Source organism: Physeter macrocephalus, chromosome 13, assembly GCF_002837175.3.
Source record: "Physeter macrocephalus isolate SW-GA chromosome 13, ASM283717v5, whole genome shotgun sequence".
In the NCBI taxonomy this organism is placed as follows: Eukaryota; Metazoa; Chordata; class Mammalia; order Artiodactyla; family Physeteridae; genus Physeter; species Physeter macrocephalus.
Window position 1 is genome coordinate 5,255,521 of NC_041226.1, and position 20,498 is coordinate 5,276,018.

Here is a 20,498-nt window from a genome sequence, read left to right on the forward strand (position 1 = left end):
GACGCGCAGGCTCGGCGGCCACGGCTCACGGGCCCAGCTGCTCCGCGGCATGTGGGATCTTCCCGGACCGGGGCACGAACCCGTGTCCTCTGCATCGGCAGGTGGATTCTCAACCACTGCGCCACCAGAGAAGCCCCCACAGGGTCCATTTTTGTTCACAGTTTTTCTCTGGAATCTTGTTTTCTTTTTTCCCTTAGCTGCTTCTTCCTAGTTCATTTTTGCAGCATGAAATTTACAAGATATTGACACTACAGGAAGCTGGGGGTGGGCACGGTTATCCTTGGTGGTTTATCCAGGGCAAAGGGCTGAGTAAAAAAAAGAGGCAAAGGTAAATAAAGCAGGGGGAGCGGAAAGGGGCCTTGAGCCATGGAGGCGGGGTTGGGGGGGGTATCACAGCAGCTGGGAATCCGTGGGCCGTGTACCCAACCCACTGAGAACAGGAGAGGGAGGGCCTCCTCATGAAGCCCTGCTGAAGGGAGAGCCTATATGAAGGACCTTGACATGCAGTTGTTTGGTTTTACTGTAAAATAAACTTTTCTTAGTTTTCATAGCTACCTCTTGAGGCTAACAGGATATTGGGAAGTAGGAGGAAAATTATATAGGCATGTAAGTTTCCTTGCAGTCTAATTTTTTTGATAATTTGCTTGTTTTTTATGATAATTTTCTTTCAATCTAATTATGATTGGTATTTATGCCGAGTATTCACAAAAGGCAATGCACCAATCTGGTTTTTTTTGTTGTTTGAAATAGGCTATATGTGTCAAAAAGAATGTTCTTTTGTGGCAACAACGTGGACAGAGCTTCTGAAACATGTGAGAGAAGCCCATAAAGGTAAGGCAGGCATGAGGGGCATGATATAAATATCTGCCCCTGTGAAACTGATCGGGTGCTTTTAAAGGGTGAAACATTAAATATGCACTTGGAAATACAGTTTCTATAGTATATCTGGTAAGTGCTGGGTACCTCAGCTGTTTGACATGTGAGCAGAGATCCGTGGTCCTGGGCCGAGGCCTGTGCACATTTTAAAGTCTCGGGCAGGTGAGGCCTCCGGGGAGGCACTGGCTGGTGTCTGCGGGGCAGTGTGGGAAGTGTGCCCTTTGTGTTGGGGGACACGGAAGAAGACTGGTCTGTTTAACTCCCTCCCCTTGCTGCGCCCCCGGGTGGAGAACCCCTGCTGCTGGCAGACGAAAACAGGGACTTCACGTCATGTAGGAACTTGGAAAAATTGAGGCACACTTTCAAGCAGTTAAAACTGGAGTTAGTTTCCTCCCAGATTTCTGATTTACGTGTCATCATAAGGCTTTGGGCATCAAATACGTTGCTTGATACGTTCCCTGTCAGTTTCTCCTGTGTGGTAACACCTGGGAAGCGGGCTCTGTTTTCTTGTCTGCTCCTGCAGAGGACATAACATGTGACGTGTGCCAGAAAACGTTTAAGCGCAAGGATTTCCTGAAGCAGCATATGAGAACTCACACCCCAGAGAGGGACGTGTGTCGGTGCCCCAGGGAAGGCTGCGGCCGCACCTACACCACCGTGTTCAACCTCCAGAGCCACATCCTCTCGTTCCACGAAGAGCGGCGCCCGTTCGTGTGTGAGCACGCCAGCTGCGGCAAGACATTTGCCATGAAGGTGAGCAGGGCGCCGTCCTTGGGGGCTGCTGGGCTCCAGGGAGCCTGGCCCCAGGCGGCAGATGGGGAGGCTGGTGGGGGGACTCCGGCCCTTCACTCCTGCTCCAGCAGGAGTGGTTCTCCACCAAACTCTGCAGACAGATTGGCCCCTGCCAGTGCTGCTTAAAGTCTGGCCCTCAGCATTGCCAGGGAACTTGCAAGAAATGCACATCCAGGCTCCACTCCAGACCCACTGAATCAGAGGTCTGGGGGATGGGCCCAGTCATCTGTGTCGTCACCAACTTTCCAGGTGATTCTTACGTGACGGAATTTGAGACCCAGTGGCCTCTGGTACTACATGCTTATTATTTATGAGTCTGCTGATATTGGGGTGTCCTGGGCTGCCATCATCTGGGGATTGAGAAGGAGAGCAAGAGACAAGGACATGGGGGACCTTAGAGCTTCGGGACACTCGTCTAGACTTGGAGACCGTGACCCCAGGTGGAGGGGCCCGTGCGGCTCCGAGGACCCGCGCCCGGTTGGTGCTCTCACAGGCGCTCGTGTGAACAATGGTAGAGACTGAAGTGGGGGTGAGGCCGGCTTAGCACAGCCCAGACCGTGAGAAAACCACGGAACTGCTGGTGGTCAGTGTTCGTGCTAAGGGCAGCAGGACTTGGGTCAGATTTTCCAGCGGTGTTTGGCAATGCTGACGACACAGATTCAGTTAGAAGAGCCCCCTTCATCTTGGAAGGGTTTTCAGGACTGGCCCCCCAACCCCTGACTGTGAAGGGACTAGGAAGCCACGGGCACATGTGGTGAAAATGTATACATTCCTAACCTGGGTCCGTGGAAGAGGCAGTGATTTTAGTGCAGGATTTAAGGAACCGTTCTGCTCCGGTGGTGGAGTCACATCCCTCAGCAGGACGCAACAGGAAGGCGGCTGTCCGTTTCTGTAAATGACTCATGGGGTTTTCATATTAGCAGATACCGAATACCAAGTGGCAGTGTTTTACAAATAAAACCGTTTTTCTCTTTCCTTCATTGTAGCAGAGCCTCAGCAGGCATGCCGTGGTGCATGACCCTGACAAGAAAAAAATGAAGCTCAAAGTAAGTTGAGACTTAGCAAGCTGTTAATTTAAAAACATAAATTGCTTAAACTAGGTGCAGCCTATTTAGCATGTTTTCAACTACTTATTACTGTGTGAGGCTGTACTACTATACAAAGCAATTGTGTGGATTTCACTTTCTTACTTTACACTGCGATAGTTGTATACCTGATAGGTATACGATTCCAGTAGTTTTGATTTTGAATTCGAGTTACGGTCGTCCCTTTGTATCCATGGGGAATGGGTTCCAGGAACCCCCAGGATACCAAAATCCGCAGGTGCCCAAGTAAAGTTATATGAGGATTTTCGACTGCGCAGGTTTCCACGTGCCTCACCCCCCTAAGTTCAAGGGTCAGCTGTATTGGCATATAACCTCCGCACATCTTTCATATACCTTAAATCATCTCTACGTTACTTACAATACCTAATACAATGAAAATGCTATGTAAGTTGTTGTTGGCACACGGTAAATTCAAATTTTGCTTTTTGGAACTTTCTGGATTTTTTTAAAAAATATTTTTTATCAGCTGTTGGTTGACCCGCAGATATAGAGGCCTGCCTGTAATCTGTCTTCCTTATTCCCAAAGGTGAGACCGTCTCGTGAAAAACGGAGTCTGGCCTCTCGGCTCAGTGGGTACATCCCTCCTAAAAGGACACAGGACCAGGGCGTGTCTTTGCCCAGAAGCGGGGAGACTGAACTGCCTTCTGAACTGCACTAAAGGCAAGGTGCCCTCCGCTGTGGCGACGCTGGCCCCAGCTACACACCAGACTGCTTTGTTTGAAGGACCGCAGACCAGCCAGCTCAGTTATTTTCTCTCAGAGCACGTTTTTATTAAAATCATTGGTGCAGAGCATTGGGTGCTCCGTCGTTTCCATTTTCTCTGTTCAGAGCATCTCCTCTCTGGGTCCCCAGAGCTGATCTGCAGGCATTCTCTTCCTTTTGGCTCAAGGGACGAAGTATACACATCACAGCCTTTCCCCCTCTGATGGGCTGTGGCCTGGACGAGAAGGTAGCTATTCCAGGCATAGTCTGGAGTATTTGATTACATATCTCCTCCTAGAAAAGGAAAACAGCCAAAGACTAATTTTAAAACCAACATCTTTGATTCTTCCCCGTGCTAATGCTCTAATACGCATAAAAACCAGCATGCTTAAATTGCTGCTACTTAAGGGACTTGCCGAATCGAATCGTACATACCTGGTTAAGTTGACTGAAACATGTACAATAAGCAGGCAGTTATACAAACTCCACGTAACTAGGCTAATGCATTAAAGGCTTGATAGTTTTAAATCAGTGCCGTCATGGCACTGAGGGGCTATGTTTGGCCCAGACCACCCTCTCGAAAAAAGTGCAAAGCAGTGGGTTTGGGCACTGGCAGAACCCCTCCTTCCCTCCCAGGTTGTCAGCCCAGTGCCGTTCCCAGCACTCATTCACAGAGTCATTGGGGTGGTTAGAAAAATGCAGACAGCTCAGTTCTAGAGGTTCTGGATCAGCTGCGCTGGGCTGGGCCGGGCCCTAGGCCTGAGTCATTCTAACGTGGAACTAGGGTTGAAAACCACTGGAATAAATGCTGCCTTTTAGATGCTGCAGGTTGTCTAACTCCAAAAGCAAAGTAGATACTCCACAGACTTCTCTTGGGACTGTAAACTGATAGACACTTTCTAGAAGACAATTTGACTTCATATGGAATGCTGCTTATAGGCCTTTGTAAAGAGGAAACAGACTTTAAAAGATGAACCCATAAAGTTTCTAACTTTCCTATTTAAGTGTTGGATACTCTACAGTTTGTAAAATAGAATAGCATATAGCCTGTAAGTTATAAAAGTTTTTTTAAAATAAATTTTTATTTATTTTTGCATTGGGTCTTTCTTTGCTGCTGCACGCGGGCTTTCTCTAGTTGTGGCGAGTGGGGGCTACTCTTCGTTGCGGTGTGCGGGCTTCTCATCGCGGTGGCTTCTCGTTGCTGAGCACGGGCTCTAGGTGCGTGGGCTTCAGTAGTTGTGGCTCGCGGGCTCTAGAGCACAGGGCTCAGTAGTTGTGGCTCGGGGGCTCTAGACCACAGGCTCAGTAGTTGGGGCACATGGGCTTAGCTGCTCCGGACCAGGGCTCAAACCCGTGTCCCCTGCATTGGCAGGCGGATTCTTAACCACTGCGCCACCAGGGAAGCCCTGTGAACTAGAGTGTTTTCACGAGGTGAAGTATTTATGCTACAATGGAAAAAGTAACGTGTACCTTTTGCATTTTGAAAAACAAATTGGAAAGCTACTACTGTCACTGGGTAGGATTAGTAGTTACTTTTCTTTGCCTTTACATTTCCCAGATTTTCTACAGTTGTATTTTTAAGATCAGAAAGAAAACAAACACACACAAGCAGTCAGTCACACCTGCTTTTACTTACCATTTTGTTTTCTGGCTCTTCTGTATTCTTCCCTTTCTTTATTGTAATTTGAACTTTGTACTTTTTCTCGATCCACTGCTGAATCTGTTTACTCTTTGTGTCCAAATCATGTTGTCCAATATTTGAAGAAAAAGTCAGTTCCTTTGTCAGGGTGGGTCCTGGTTTGAAAGAGTGAGACTTGGTGCTGGTCTGTGGGAGGCCTGTGCTTCACCACATGCCCCTCCTAAGTCTACATTGCTACGGGGGCCCTAAAAGTCCTGTCCGGTAGTTTCACATGCCAGTACACATTTAAACACAAGAGACAGACACAGGTAAAATACCAATTTTTTACCTGCCAAGTAAGAGTATTTCAATATGGAATGCTTCTGTTTATGGTTACCATTGTCTGATGAAAGAACAAAGAAATGGCCCTTTAAAAGGAACCAGTTAATCCTTATTCTTATTTTGGATGGTGGGTAACAGGTGTTTATTATATTTTTTCTTTAGGCTTTCTTTTCTTCGTACATTTTTTCTTCCTTAATTTAAATAAAAGTAATTTTTCTAAAAAGGAGTTCTTTTATTAACACCTCTTTGCTTCCTTGCAGCTCCTACCAGCTGGTCTGAGTTCTCTGTCAGCCCTTCAGCCATCTCTGAACCAAGCTTCTCAGGCTGTTCACCTTTTTTTTTTAAACGTGACATAGTTTGATGTCCTCATCACCCTAGCTGGCCTCTCGTGGATAGTTTTTGTTTTCCAGTCAACATCCCTGTTGTTAAATGTGGTGTCAGAAAATTGACACATGGCCTTACTGTGCAGCTCTGGGACCAGCCTTCTGACCTCTGTCCCAGTGTGTTTTCCGTAATGATCAGCACTTACTAGGAATCATGAAAAGCAAACCTCTTCACTTAATATCCAACTCACGGCTTCTGTACGGTTTAAATGACAGGTGAGCTGGCACGTCACGTGAGCGTTCCTACCCTTACGAAACGGGGGTGGGGCACGCTCCAGGAATCACTTCAGAGTGAGGGAGCGCTTCCGTGTGATTAACTGCACACCCGGCCCTTAGAGATGATGGGAGCAGGGGAGGGCGCCCCGACAGGTGAGCGGCCCGGGACAGGACCAGGAGCCCGCCCCACCTGTCCACGTCATCACACCGGTGCGCCACTCTGCCGGGCCCGGCACCGGGGGGCCAGGCAGCCGTTGGGGGGGTTAAGGGTTCCCATTATTTTGGTGGTGGTCACCTTGTTTTCCCCTCATTTTACACAGCTGTAGAGGAAGACATGACAGACACAAGAGTAGCAAGGAAAATAGAAAAAAAGGGATAGAAATAAGTGGACAAAAAAGACACTGGAAACGGTGGTGAAAGGACGTCTCAGTTTCTCACTGCCCCATCGTCACAGGGGCCCTGGCAAAGGCCAGACCCCCGCTGTGGATCTGCAGTCCTGAGGACCTCGGGGGCAGACAGCAAGGTACCTACCAGGCTTGGGCTCGGCCCTCTCCATCCCTCTGAGACGGAGCCGCTCCTGGTACATCTGCGTGCCCGTCATGAGCTGGTACCGCGGGGGCTGGGCGCCGGGGTCCCTCGGCACCAGCCGCAGGTCCTGCTCGGCCATGAGCCTGATCACTTTGGCTCGGTGCATGGGGCCCAGGTCGTTGCCCTTCTCATCCAGCACCTGAATGATGCGCTCGTTAATTTTTCTTCCAACATTACGAAAAGCTGTTGCATTCTTTTTTTCCTTTTCTCTCTTGTCCTGGGTGTCTTCAGTACCAAAAGCTTCTGCGTGAATGAGGCAGGACGGGCTTGGGGCAGAGGCAATGTGGGATGGCTCCGCCAGCGCCGTCTTCTGTACGACGTATTTACCCAAACATTTTCTAATGCAAGTATTTTCTGTTTTTATAGTTTGTAATGTTAACCTCTTTAGAAGAAGAGCAGCCATCCTAAAAAGCAGGGAGAAAAGCTCACTGAAGTCTGGTCACTCATTCCCATGGGTCGTTGCTGTGGAACATGGAGGGCGTGGGTGAGCCTGTGGGAACCTCACCTGTGACCACTGCAGGTCCATGCACAGGAAACTTAAAAGTTATCTTAGCTGACGCCGTCCCCCATGGCTCTCACAGTGCCAGCTCCAAAAGCAGGTATCACCCTAAGGCTTTATTTAGGATGATGCAGAATACTGAATCCCTGGTGACTCACAGACACCTCTTCATGAACGTAATGAACAACTTATCAATACATCTGATGGTCTACAAAAGGTAAGGACACTGTTAAGGGAAAGGGGCCCCTCCAGGAAGACAGCTGACCCCCTGGAAGAATGAACTGGGACTCTCAGAAAGGAAATGCCCTGACGTTAAAGTGGCCTCATAAACGACATCCATCACTCACAAGGCAGGTGCTGCACTGCTGCCAAAGGTGGAAAGCGTCAGGCGCGTGTGGTCTGACTTCATGGCTATGAATGCTGCACTTAGAAGGGGCATTTCGATTTGTTAGTTGCTTGTCCACCATAATACGTGTCCCTCCTACCATCCACACGACAGGTAGACCTGAGAAGTGTCTGAGGGAGTGATGAGAGGACCCGTCTGCTGAGAAACACGAGAGAATCAAGAACCCAGAGAGGTGGGTGTGTGCGGCTCGTCAATGAGAGAGAAGAGGATGCGGTGCCTTAGACGGTGCTTCTCAGAGAAGGCTCCCTGGGGCACCTGCTCGAGCATCACCTGGGGTGTTCGTTCAGACTGGAAGCTCCCTCTGGTCCAGCTCTGATCCCACTGGGCTGGGTAACCCAGCCCTCCTACCCGGCACCACCGACCACGCCCGTCGTCGACCAGTGACAGGGGTGGGGGGAATGAACGGCAAACTGCAGAAAGTGACGGGAGGCGCACATTCTCACCTGCCTCCCCCGCAGGTCTGTCGCTCTGGCTCCAACCCCCCAGGCCCCCGCCGAAGGCCACCCTCGCAGAGTTCACTGCCCACCCCGCCCCTCCACGCAGATACCCAGCGGGCACCCTCAAGTCAGCACGGGCAGAGCTGACGTCCGCCTGCCCGAGCTCCCCGCTCCCCGCTCTGTCCTCCTGTCTCCTGTCCTCATTCACCCTCTGACGCTCAGGCCCCAAACAGCTGAGTGATCCTTGACCCCCTTCTTTTTCAGCAGATCCCATTGTTCGCCCTCCAAAAATCAGCAGGATCCAAGCACTGCTCACCTTCTCCCTTGCTGTCTATCGCCCTGCCCCTGAAATGCCATCATCTCTCACCTGGATCAGGTCCCAGCCTCCTGACCACCCTCCCCGCTGCCGCCCCTGCCCCTTAAAACATGGAAGTCAGGCCGCGGCGCTCCTCTGCTTACAGCCCTCCGCGGCCCCCACCTCGCTCCAGAGCCCCGGGACCAGGCCCCCCGCCAGCCCTGCCCACGGCACCCAGCCCGCTTCTTGCGCTCCCCGGCCCAACCGCACGGGCCGCCCTGCTGTTCCTGTAAACGCCGGCGCGCCGTCCCCCCAGCCCCCGCCCCAGGTGGGATCCTCTCCCTCAGACGATGCCAGTTCACTGACTCCTCGGCGAGGCCGTCCCTGTCCACTCTGTCAACGGCACATCCCATCCTTTCAAACCCACGACCCTGCCTTTTAAAGAGATTCACTGCCGACATACATTGATCTACACGCGAACACTCACAGCCTTTCCTCACTGGAACGTAGGCATGAGGAAACGTCACTTGTCTACTTCGTTCACTGCCGTGCTCCCCACACGAGCGCCTAAGCCTGTCTCAGTACGTACAGCCGTCCTCGGTATCCACGCGGGACTGGTTCCAGGACACCTGGCACGGACACCGAACTCCGAGGGTGCTCAAGCCCTATATTAAAAGCTGTAGTGTTTGCACGTAACCTACGCACATCCTCCTGTACACTTTGAATCATCTCTAGATTACTTATGATACCTAATACAATGGAAATGATATAGAAATAGTTGCCTGGCGCAGTCGCTTTTTGGAACTTTCTGGCAATTTTTTCTTTTTCGAGTATTTTCAGTCATGGTTGGTTGCAGCCACGGATGTGGAACCTGTGGATACGGAGGGCTGACCGTACGTGCTGAATGACTGCGTGAGCCCAAGGAGACCGCCAGGAGGCAGGCGGTGTCTGGGGGCAAATCTCCAGGTCGTCGGGTGCATCGGCGCCCCCCACCGCAGATGCGCCGTAAGAGCGCTCTTTTTATTCTAGAGATATTGAACTTTCCTCCGTATATTTTCTTCCTTTATTCAAAAGCTAGGCCCCTTTTTTCCAGGAGTATTCAATCATACTGCCGTGTCAGTTTTCGTCTGGTGCTTTTCTATAGTATTGTGAGAAGATATTGTCAGATTTATGAATAAACCTTGAATAAAATGATCCATACTTTACAAAAAAAAAAAAAATTCCCAGCTGGCATTTCAAATGTCCACCAACCTCAGTGAGATCTACGGCCAGATGTTTCATCCACGATGAATGGGTTACCTGACAGTCATTAACTGGGGATGCAGATGCTGTAAAGGCTCCACAGTGGGACTGAACTGGGTTTTAAATAGCTGAGATACTTACTGTTCAGTAACAGACACTCAGATACTTGCTGCCACGTGGCGGAAGCCGGCAAACCAAACAGAAAAGTCTGAAGACACCGGAGAAGACTTTTCCATTTATCCTCAGAAAAACAGCAGCAGCAGCAAGTCCCAAATTTCACTGAGTTAGGATGAAACTAGCAGGTACAGACGAAAGCTAGTGTGCCCTGTGTAATGAATTACCAACACGCTACATAGAAAATACTACCTCAGTAGGTAGGACTTTGTAAAACAAGGAAGCGAATAAACAAACTAGGCACCGGAGAAAGAGGAAAAGGAATTTAAGGAGAACCCTGAGGTCTCCTTAAGGTTGAAGACGCTGTAATTTTCTTTCCCCTATTCTTCCTAATTACCATTATTTCTCTAATTTTTTATAAGGAGGAAGTATTTTTTATACTAATAAATTCTATTTGTTTACAAAATAAAAACTATTTCAGAAAGATAATGTAGTTTTTTTAAAGCTTTAAGAACACTTTCCAAGAAGAGGAAAAGGTAAAGAGTGGAAAATTATTATAACAATAATTGAATATATTAATATATAATTATATTTTTATATATTATGATATATAATTATATATAAATTATACATTATATAATTTATATAAACTATATAAATTATAATTTAAACTATATAAATTATAATTTATATAAATTATAAAATTTATAAAAATTATAAAATATATTATAATACCATATAAGTATATATTATAATTTTATAATTATAATATATAATTATTAATGTAATAATTAAAATGATTATTATTTACCTTTACTTTTGTAAAGGTTCTTTGCTATTATTCAAATTTTAAAAGGCTTTAAATTTCCTTGACTTACACAGCAATTATGCTTCAACACTAGCTAAATTTTGGCTTTGGATCAGCAAAGAGGAAGATATACCTGTTTCTTCAAAATAAGCTTTTCATAGATAAAAATATAAATAACAGAGTTAGGGAAAGACCTGTGATATGAAATTTGAATCGGAAACATCAACATACATTCAAGTAATTGAGAAACTTCTTATTAGGAAAATTCTCAAGCATGTACAGAAAAACAGCAAAATAAAGGCCTAGGCACCCATCCATCACTCAGCTCCTTGATTCGCAGCACGTGGTCCAACAGGCTTTCTCTCCACCAGCAACTACTCCCGGGACCCCAGCATCCGTGAACTACTTCTGAGTAAATCCTGTGTCATCAGTAAACACTCCAGTAAGAGCTGAGGACTCTTGTATCTTTTGAATAAACACAGTAACACATCCCAACTGATAATCATTCCTCTATATGTTCAAATATCCAGTCTTCAGGTTTCCCTGATAGTATTACCATTTTGTTTACGTTTCATTGACAGTCTGATCACATGAAGAGACTCCCACGGGCCAAATGTGTGAAAATTTAAACATCAGTGACTGAAATTCATTTCAACACACCGAATATGCAGAACTCCATGAAAAAGAAAGATAGTTAGCCACAACTGTATGTGACTGCTACTCTGACTCCTTACTCTGGAAATTGGTCATTGAAAAAGAACTGAGCATTTACCCTACCTTTTTAAGAAGAACTGTAATCACCCCCAGTTGATGAAGAAAAGCGTTCTTTAGAGGAGAATGCCAGCTAATACACGGAGAAGAAAAGTAAAAGTAATTTGAAAGCCACCATTTTGCCACCTCCAGTCAAATCACTGACTCAGGCAGAAATGGATGCGAAAATCATTAGGTAAAAAGCTGATGAGGAAACAAGGTATTCAAGTGGTGCCAGAGGGTGACCCAAAGAATACTTCCAGACTGAAGCGGGAAAGGCGCACTCCGGCCGTCACCCCGTAGCAGAGGTCAGACTCAGCATCCTGACAGTCTAACACTCACCTCTTCACGCGATGGATGGTCCTTCCGTGAAGCAGTCCTGCCAAAAAGATGAAGCCTGAACCGTGTCAAGCCTCTACACTTAGCTTCTAGTGTCTAAGGATACAAGGGCCAAACTAGAGAGGAACGAATGAGATGACACTACAAGGAAACAGTCTAACAAGTCCAGACTGGGACAAAACCACTGGCCTCAAGTCTTAAAAAAAGAAAAGTCAGGTGTCCCTGGGAACTTGAATTAAAAGCCTATGGAGACATATGGGACTTGCCTGGTGGCACAGTGGTGAAGAATCCGCCTGCCAACGCAGGGGATGTGGGTTCGAGCCCTGGTCCAGGAGGATCCCACATGCTGCAGAGCAACTAAGCCTGTGCACCACAACTACTGAGCCTGCGCTCTAGAGCCCACGAGCCACAACTACTGAGCCCACATGCCACAGCTACTGAGCCCACGAGCCACAACTACTGGAGCCTGTGCTCTGCAACAAGAGAAGCCACTGCAATGAGAAGCCCACGCACCGCAACAAAGAGTAGCCCCTGCTCGCCGCAGCTAGAGAAAGCCCACGCGCAGCAACGAAGAACCAACAACAGCCAAAAATAAATAAATGAATTTAAAAAAAAATTAAAAGACTATGGAGACATAATCATAAAATTCACTGTGTTTGAGAAAAAAGCAACCAAAAAGACATATGGGGGTAAAAGGAGAAATATCTGCATATGGGCTAGATTCGTGATGGATTAGATACTATCAGAGAAGTATTGTTAATTTTCTCAACTGTGAAAATGGCATTCTTAGGAACTCCTTAGGGAGCGTGTCGTGACATCTGCAGCTTACTTTGAAATGGTTCGGCAGAAAATATAAATGTAATTATGGCAAAATCTGCAGAATCTAGGTTATGGTTATATGAGTGTTTAGTTATTAATCTTTCAACTTTTCTGTATGTTTAAATTTTTTTTCATAATTAAAAAGTTTTTTTTTTAAAGAATCAACAACCTACAGGGAGGAAAAAGTTCACGAGTCATGCCAATATGACTATCCCAGTCTGTGTAAGTTGTACATTTACTGTAATTTAATAAATGGGCACTCTGGCTTTATATATCTTAAAAAAAAAATTCCCTTCATTAGCTGTAAGTCTATGTCTAAGTGGAGCCTATGTGTAAGGAACTTTTCAAACTTAATGGCTGATTTTTTTTTAATGCAAATTGCCTTTTTTTCTCCATCTGGTTTTCATCAAATCAAGTCTAAAAGTGTTTTACCATCATAAATGGTGATGGCTTCAGTTTAAGGTACTATGTGAACAATTTGTTGTTAACCAAAACAGCTAAAAGTTAACACAAGTTCTCTATTTTAGAGAAATGGTTCTCAGAAAATGGGAGCCTATCAGCATCAACTGGGGATGCTTTTTCAAAATGCAAGATGTTTCCTCACCCCGCTCCTGTTTTAACAACCACTGGGTTGGGACCCCCCAGAAAAAGATGATGTTAAGAAAATGAGTAATAAAACATTATAATGTAAGTGGGTTCAAGTAATTTAAGCTGGGATGTCTGGGGTCACCCTTAACCTTTCCAGGCTGATGCAAAATAGGGCGCCAATTTCTCTGATGAGATGTCTTTGATTCCTCTGTCAAATATATAACAGACCGAATGAACCAAATCTAAGTTAAAATAAGCACTTACTAGGAATCATGAAAAGCAAACCTCTTCACTTAATATCCAACTCACGGCTTCTGTATGGTTTAAATGACAAGTGAGCTGACAAAATACGTGAGTGTTCCTACCCTTACCTCCACAACTGTCGTTTCTGAGACACCCAAAAATATTTTAAAAGCCAGTTATCTTAAAGTCAGTTACTTAAAATGCACAGTTTAATAATATGAGATATCCATTTCTGAGTCCATGATTACTCAGACCTTATTGAAATCACGCTGTGCTGTATGAGCTGCATCTATTGGTAGTTTTAGTTCGGTAGCTAACTCCATATTCTAGAAAGAAACACAGGATTTCTTTTTCTTCGTTGTTCTTTACTTACTTGAGATTGGATCATTGAAAAACTCCACATCATCTAAGCACTGGAGGACAAACTGACAAATGTCCCCAGAGTCCCCCTCTCCTCTGGGCTGTGGTTCCTCTCCTGCAACTCCTGCTACTTTCCATCCTCACTCCTCTTCTTGGACCTCTTCAGCATCATCCCTAGCTGCCCCAGGATGATGTAAGAAAAAAATGTCAATTACATTATTCCAAATTTACACAACAGAGTAATTTTAGTGTTTGACCCACATATTACAATAAGAACTGGAAATAATTTAAACATTAAGCCATAAAGTGGGCAATTCTGAAATAAATATGTGGTACTTCCATATGCTGTGGGTTTCAGGTGAGCTTAGGGCTGCGTCCTTTATATTTTCACATTAGTCTTCAGTTGTCTGAAAGGAACTACATTTGAGAACTGTTACCAAGTCCCGCTCGTGCTGCTTGCCACATGACAGGCCAATAAATCGAGAGACGAGTTGCTGGGACAAGGAACAGTGACTTTATTTGGAAAGCAGCAGACCGAAAAGATGGCGGACTCATGTCCCAAAGAACCACCTTCCCCGAGTTAGAATTCAGGCTTCTTTTATACTGAAAGGGGAGGGAGTAAAGTCCTGGTTCTGGCCAGACTCCAGAGGGGATGTGTTATTTCTTCCTCCCTGCAGCCATTCACAGGTGGGCCTGGTCCGGCTATTTTCTGTGATCTGAACAAAGGTATTTTAGCTTCCAGGCCTTTATTTTGCCTTAGAGGCAGGGTTCCCAGAGATGGACCATTATGTATAATTTAAGCTTATAGGCAACATCCCTTTAGTGATTAACTAGAATACAAAGGTTCTTCCCTATTATAGGACTACTTTCCCCAACTTTTATTATGAAAATGTTTAAACGTTCAGAAAAGTTGAAAGATTGTATAGTCAACACCCCAATACTCATTCGCCCAGATTCCACTGTTGCTCTCCTTGGTTTATCTATCCATCTATTTTTTCCTCTTTCCATCCATTTTATTTATGGTTTGATACATTTCAAAGTAAGCTGCAGACACTCGTACACTTCATCCTCAAACACTTCAGCATGCATATCATTAACCAGAGTTCAATATTCATTTACAATTCTTCTCATTTTGAGGCAAAATTTACATATAATGAAATGTACAAATCTTACGCACATAATTTGACAACACCTTTGTTACCAAACTCCTATCAACTGAAGAGATGAAAATAACTTCTATTATTTGTTCACTCCCTGCTTTTCTTTCCTACATAGCTGACATTGTATATTGATATCTATTCTTTCCAGGGAGGCTGAATCAAAAGGTACCTGGATTCTAGTGGACTAAATATTTGTGAAATTAATTTTGCCAATTCCGATGACTTTAAGAATCCTCTCTTACGCCTTCCAAAGGAGTTTCACTAAGTCCTCCTGCCTGCAGGCCTGCCCACTGCCCCACCTGCCCCATTCCAGCCCGGGGTGAGCACTGCAGTCACCAAGCCTTCAGGTTGCTGTCCGCTGGCCCTGGTTTTGTACAAAGTTCTCTCCACACTGACAAGCTGTTGACGAGCTAGAACACTGATTAAAACACTGGAAAAAGCTAACATATATCTTGGCCAATTACTTAACCACATTTCTTTAGCCATAAAATTTTAAATTTATTTTATTTTTTAGTTATTTTATTGAAATAAGTTAACCATCCAGAAAACATTTTTTGAAAAGCTCTTAAATCCTGAGCTCAAGACTCAACGTTAAAGGTTGTACTTATTCCTGTATATTAATTTTCTAAACGGTCATCTCACCTTCCAGAACTCCCTATCTCAGGGACCAACATCTCAGTCCGTCCAGAGCCACGTCGTCTTGTCCACTTCTGCTCTCCCGCACTCTCACAGCTAATCCAACACCCAGGCTCCTCAGTCTTACTTCCGAACACCATAAATCCACCTACTTCTCTCCATATCCACGGCCACCACCCTAGCTTAAGACATCTTCCATCTCTCCTTTGGATTCTCATCAGTCTCCTAACTAGGCTGTTACGTTACACCATGAGCTCTGCAATCAGTTCTCCTCTCTGCAACGCTGGTGTTGTGCCTGCACCCAGGGCCCGCCCACCTTAAAACTGCCTGAAGATTAAAGACCAAGAGCTTTCAGGAGGCCAAAAGGTCCTTTGCACCTTTCTGGCCTCACTCCATTCCAAACTTCCTTTATGCCTAAACCACCCTGGCCTTTCCGATCTTGAAGTGCTCTTCCCCTTGGTTTAGGAAACTCCATTCCTGCCTAGCGGGGTCTTTCTCAGGGCGTTCCTTTGATTACCTCCCTGACTAGGCCAGCTCTCCCCTGGTCAACCCCCGCCCCGCCCCGTCCCCCGCTATTTGCTTGTTGAGCTCAGCGTTAAGTGCGTCCACAGAACAGCTCATCTTTCCACGATTATAATTTTGTGATTATCTTATTACTGTTTCTCTCAGACGGTAAGTTCTGTGAAGCAGGGAACGCATCCGGTTTACCCTTCCCCGCATCGCGCCGCGCACGGTCAACAGTGGCTGATTTTCCAGAGCCCTCCACTCTGCGCTTCCTTACACTGAAGCCTCTCATAACCTGTACTTGGAACTGCGGCTCTTCAGTAAGAAAATGTATTTACTTCTTTCAGGAGTCTTATGCCGTGGAGCCTAGTAAATGGTAAATGGGAAAACAAGAAATCCCAGATCACTCAGCGACCTTCCCCACTACGCCGCCTTCTCTGGCCGCAGAGTGCAAAGAGCCTGCTCGCCCTCCCCTGCTCCGCGCTGAGCCAGGGACTGGGGGATGGGGGGAACCCCGCGCGCCAAACAGACCGGTCACGTGCACCTGCGGAGGCCACGTCCACCCGAGCCCCGCCCCCGCGGCGCGCCTGGGCCGGAGCGGGCCGTAGCGACGTACGGCCTGCGTGCGTGCCCGTACGTGCACCGGGATAGCTGGGCGGAAAGTCCAGGGGCCTGAAGGACCCTGGACGGCGGGTCTAGCTGCTGCGCCTCCGAGGCGCGCGGAAGCAGCTTGGGCTCGAAGACGGCTTTACAGCCCGGCCGAATCCCCGAACCCGCGGCACAGTCTGCAGGGCCTGTCCGCTGGCGGGTGGGGCGGCACTGAGCTTCCAGGGACAGGGACACGGCCGAGCGCAAGGCCGCGTCCTCCGCAGGCACGTCCCTACGACCCCGTCCTCCCGCCGCAGGTCCCCTCACCCGCGCAGCCCCCTTGCCTTTAGCTTTACCTGTTCCGGGCCGCCGATTGGTAAGGTTTGGCAGAAGGAGCCCGCAAACGGGCTCCGCCGTGAGACCCTTTCACCTTCCGTAGTGGGCGGGGCTTCGGCCTGCGTCTTTAAAGGAAAGGTGACGGGAGGAGGAGCGCCTTTCCGGCCGGCGGCCTAAAGTCCTCCGACAGGAAATGCAGAGGGAGAGGGGAGGTGCGTGCGGGAAGTTGCCGTTCGCCTGGCTCCTGCCGCCGCAGGTGGTGCGGCGATCGGAGCTTCCCATCTCCTCGGTCCATTACGTTGGCGCCGACCACGGTGTGGCTGTATTCCCACTAGGCTTAGAGCTTTCATACACGTCTTTTTAATTTAATTAAATATTTTGATAGAATGCTTAATAAACTATCTCATAAAGGTCTTTATAATTATTGTGAGTTCGGGAGCACTGTCTGCATTTGCAGGTGAGCAGGCAGACTCGGGAAGCAGAGGCTCCCGTCGGTTCCCAGGTAAGCGGCACTGGCGGCCTGCGAGCGCCGGGCCGGGCGCGGAAGGCCCCCGTGGCGCCGTAACCCAGAGAGGTCGGAGCCGTCAGCGTTTGGCCGAGGACCACACTGGCGTGGGGCGTGCGTGCGGTGTCCAGGCTCTGGAGCAGTTCTAACCCTGGGAGCGGACCGTGCACCCGGTCTCTTGCCTGCCTGCTTTGGGGTCCGCGAGCCTGCAGACCGCCGTGCCAGCCCCTGCCCCTCTCGCCTCTTCTCCAGTAGGAAATTCCTCCGTGGCAGAGTGGGAATTCCTCAGTGGCCGTGACTCCCTGAAGCCACCTAGTTAGAGAATACTTTGATTTATATGAGAGCACACTGCTTCTATTGGATGCTTGTAGTGCAGGAGGACACGTTGCTTTATTCTCATTAAACAGCTCAAGTCTCGCGTTGCCTCTTTCGTTTCAGATGAGGAAACTAATGCAGCCTTAAATAGTTCCTTGAGAGCAAAGACCAAGTTTCCGTTTCCTCATCAAATCCACGGCGTCGTCGGTCATAGTAGGTACTGAATTTTTGTTGAAAACAGTGAAGTGGTAAACCCAGAAAAACTACGTGTGGCCCAAAGGCCAAGGTTAGTATTTGCATGTTGGTCTTTTCCGAGTTAAACATGAAGAATTAAAGATTCATTTTATCCTACCAAAAATATTCTTTAATAGCAAGATGTGTTTGTTTAGTGTAGATCTGGGGATGGAGTGACCAGCACAAAACTTGGGAAATGGTACGTGCTTGTCACCTGTAAATGCCCGCATTTACAACATTTACCTGTGTGCGTGCCGGGCAGTGTTACACAAGTGCTTGTTCTCTCAAGTTGTTTAATCCTCAGGAAAATGTAATGACCTCATTTCACAGGTGAGGGAACTGAAGCCTGAAGAAAGTAAGTAATTTGCCCAAGGTCACGCAGCTAGTAGCAGATTCAAGAATAAAAAACCCCAGGCAGCCTGGTGCCAGAGTTGGTGTCCTTAATGCTGAATGTCCCTTATGAAATGAGTGTCAATGAAGTTACAAGTCTGGGAAGATACTAAGTGAAATTGATTGAAGAGTTTAATACCCAAACTAAGGACTTAAAGTTTGATGAGATTATGATTCGAATAAATTCACACCAAGTTGTCCTTGGTAACTGGAGCTACCTGTCAGCATCCCTTTTTTTTTTTTTGCAGCCCCCTCTTTGTAGGTATGAGTGACCAGAATAGATGATTTGGGGAGTTTTCTAGACTGCCATTGTGAGATATCTCAACAAGAGAGGGGCTTTGGTGTTCCTGGAAGGAGATAAGCAGAAAAGGGTGGGTGTTACGGACATGCCCTCAGAGAGAGAAGCAGGTTCTTTTTAGCCCTTCGTTTGAACTCTGCTCTGACCTCCAGCTGAAGTGGGACCAGGCAGCTTCTAAAGAACCATTGAGAGTCTTGGGCTCAGCTCCAGTGGGCGTGACTTTGAAGCCCTTTGAATAATGATAGTAAAGCAGGTAACTGGGTCTTTCAGGACCCCTCCCTGTATTTATGGCCTCTGCTTGCTAAGGCACCCTTCTTGGTTTGGGGATGGGATATGACTACACCACAAAGCCCCTGTAAGCCGTCTCATTCAGTATGTGCAGAGAAGAGGACTCTCGGAAGTGTATAGAGCTTTCCAAATTGTTATTGTCTCTACCCATAATTTACCAAAAAAAGCAAAGCCCAGAATGTAAAGTGTAACTCCATAACATGACTCAAATCCTGGCTATTCTAAAAACATCTACACTTTCCACCACAGGGTAATTTCCACGATACTTCTCCTGGTTGGTCCCTGAGCGACACATTTCCTCACACAAGGCAGGTATTGATGTTTTTGCTCTGACGAAGGATTAAAGGAAACATTCTGTCCCTCTCCTTGCCTGTTAGCTTTCAAAGTCCCCTCTCTCCCACTGGTGCGGACAGAGGTGTGTGAAACACAGTTGCTCAGCCCAGGTCATTGAGGTTCAAGATATCGGTCCCACAGAGTCGTTACTCTGTGGGTGATTTCTTTAAAAGTTGCTAACGCTAGGCTGTGTCTTCATGATGCTACAGTGACTGCAACAAATGGAGCAGCCTCTCTGCTGACGGTCCTGCATTTGTGTGCAAGGTCTGTGCGCGTGGCAGAGCCTGCGTGAGGTCCAGTACTCTGCATGTTCTTCAACAGGTAGTTGTTAATGGATTGCAGGTAGTTTATATGCCTCCTTCCCTCCCTCCATTACACTGTAAACTCCTGCCAGAACATTTTGGTAAAACGAAAGGATGGGAGTCTATTACGCGTGAGAGCCTGTGAAGTGCAAACTATATCCAGTAAGCGCGTTGTCTGAAATGGCAGCCACTTTCTCGTCACAGTGCCACTTAAAAACCGAGAGGGTCCGTGCTCTGCTCTCCTGGGTACGTGTTTACAAACGTGTCGAAAGGGATAGAGAAAGCAAGGTGCACACAGGGCTTTGGCTGATGTGGGGTGACTTCCAGAACCTCTGGAAGATGCTCGCAGCCCAATACTGTGTGTCTATTCTCATAACACATGAAAGCTGGAAGCCTTCTTACAGAATCTGTACCATTATCCACAGGCAGAAGTGTGATTAATGCGTTATAAACATGTAAACATCTGTACACTTAAACACACAAACAAAAAACAAAACTCCAAACGAGGAGATTCAGCCCTCCCTCAGTATCTCATTTCGTTGTTTTAAAGGACTGAGGAAATCTTCCTTTAAGTAACCTAAATCCATCATGCAGCTACTTCTGCTGGTTCCTCAGAAGAGCTGGAACATCTGGTGACCACATCTGTGTCAAAACCCTTCACATACTCTCAAAGTATTATTAGATTCAGAAAAAATTTCTTTTTTTGAAAAATAAATTTATTTATTTTTGGCTGGGCTGGGTCTTCGTTGCTGCGCGCGGGCTTTCTCGAGTTGCCGCGAGCGGGGGCTCCTCTTCGTTGCGGTGCGTGGGCTTCTCATTGTGGTGGCTTCTCTTGTTGCAGAGCACGGGCTCTAGGCGCGTGGGCCTCAGTAGCTGTGGCACGCGGGCTCAGTAGTTGTGGCTCGCGGGCTCTAGAGCACAGGCTCAGTAGTTGTGGCGCACGGGCTTAGTTGCTCCGCGGCAGGTGGGATCTTCCTGGACCAGGGCTCGAACCCATGTCCCCTGCATTGGCAGGCGGATTCTTAACCATTGTGCCACCAGGGAAGCCCCAGAATAAATTTCTTTATCATGTGTAAAATTTCCCAT

General features: G+C 47.2%; 2 protein-coding genes across 6 annotated transcripts in view; one reads left to right on the forward strand and one right to left on the reverse strand.

The window, feature by feature from the left end:
• The window catches only part of GTF3A (general transcription factor IIIA), a 16,514-nt gene extending 13,075 nt beyond the window's left edge, over nucleotides 1-3,439 (forward strand). Inside the window, exons 7-10 of the mRNA XM_007112033.4 lie at nucleotides 751-831; nucleotides 1,400-1,629; nucleotides 2,655-2,714; nucleotides 3,301-3,439. Of these exons, the coding sequence (XP_007112095.2) occupies nucleotides 751-831; nucleotides 1,400-1,629; nucleotides 2,655-2,714; nucleotides 3,301-3,432 (503 nt within the window). The 3' untranslated portion in view covers nucleotides 3,433-3,439. The remainder of the gene's footprint in view (nucleotides 1-750; nucleotides 832-1,399; nucleotides 1,630-2,654; nucleotides 2,715-3,300) is intronic.
• Nucleotides 3,440-3,550: 111 nt separating this feature from the next.
• MTIF3 (mitochondrial translational initiation factor 3) lies at nucleotides 3,551-16,866 on the reverse strand. 5 transcript variants are annotated; one of them, XM_055089647.1, is made up of 6 exons: nucleotides 16,768-16,846; nucleotides 16,101-16,189; nucleotides 7,129-7,330; nucleotides 6,567-7,027; nucleotides 5,113-5,270; nucleotides 3,551-3,770 (listed from the first exon to the last, which is right to left on the reverse strand). In XM_055089647.1, the coding sequence occupies exons 4-6, from the start codon at nucleotides 7,024-7,026 to the stop codon at nucleotides 3,552-3,554; spliced, it is 837 nt and encodes a 278-aa protein (XP_054945622.1). In that variant the 5' UTR covers nucleotide 7,027; nucleotides 7,129-7,330; nucleotides 16,101-16,189; nucleotides 16,768-16,846; the 3' UTR covers nucleotide 3,551. The 5 variants fall into 5 exon arrangements, with proteins under 5 accessions (XP_054945622.1, XP_054945623.1, XP_007112091.3 ...); XM_055089648.1 differs by lacking the exon at nucleotides 16,101-16,189 and having other exon boundaries at nucleotides 16,768-16,855; XM_007112029.4 differs by lacking the exons at nucleotides 7,129-7,330; nucleotides 16,101-16,189 and having other exon boundaries at nucleotides 16,768-16,866.
• Between the last annotated feature and the right edge of the window lie 3,632 nt (nucleotides 16,867-20,498).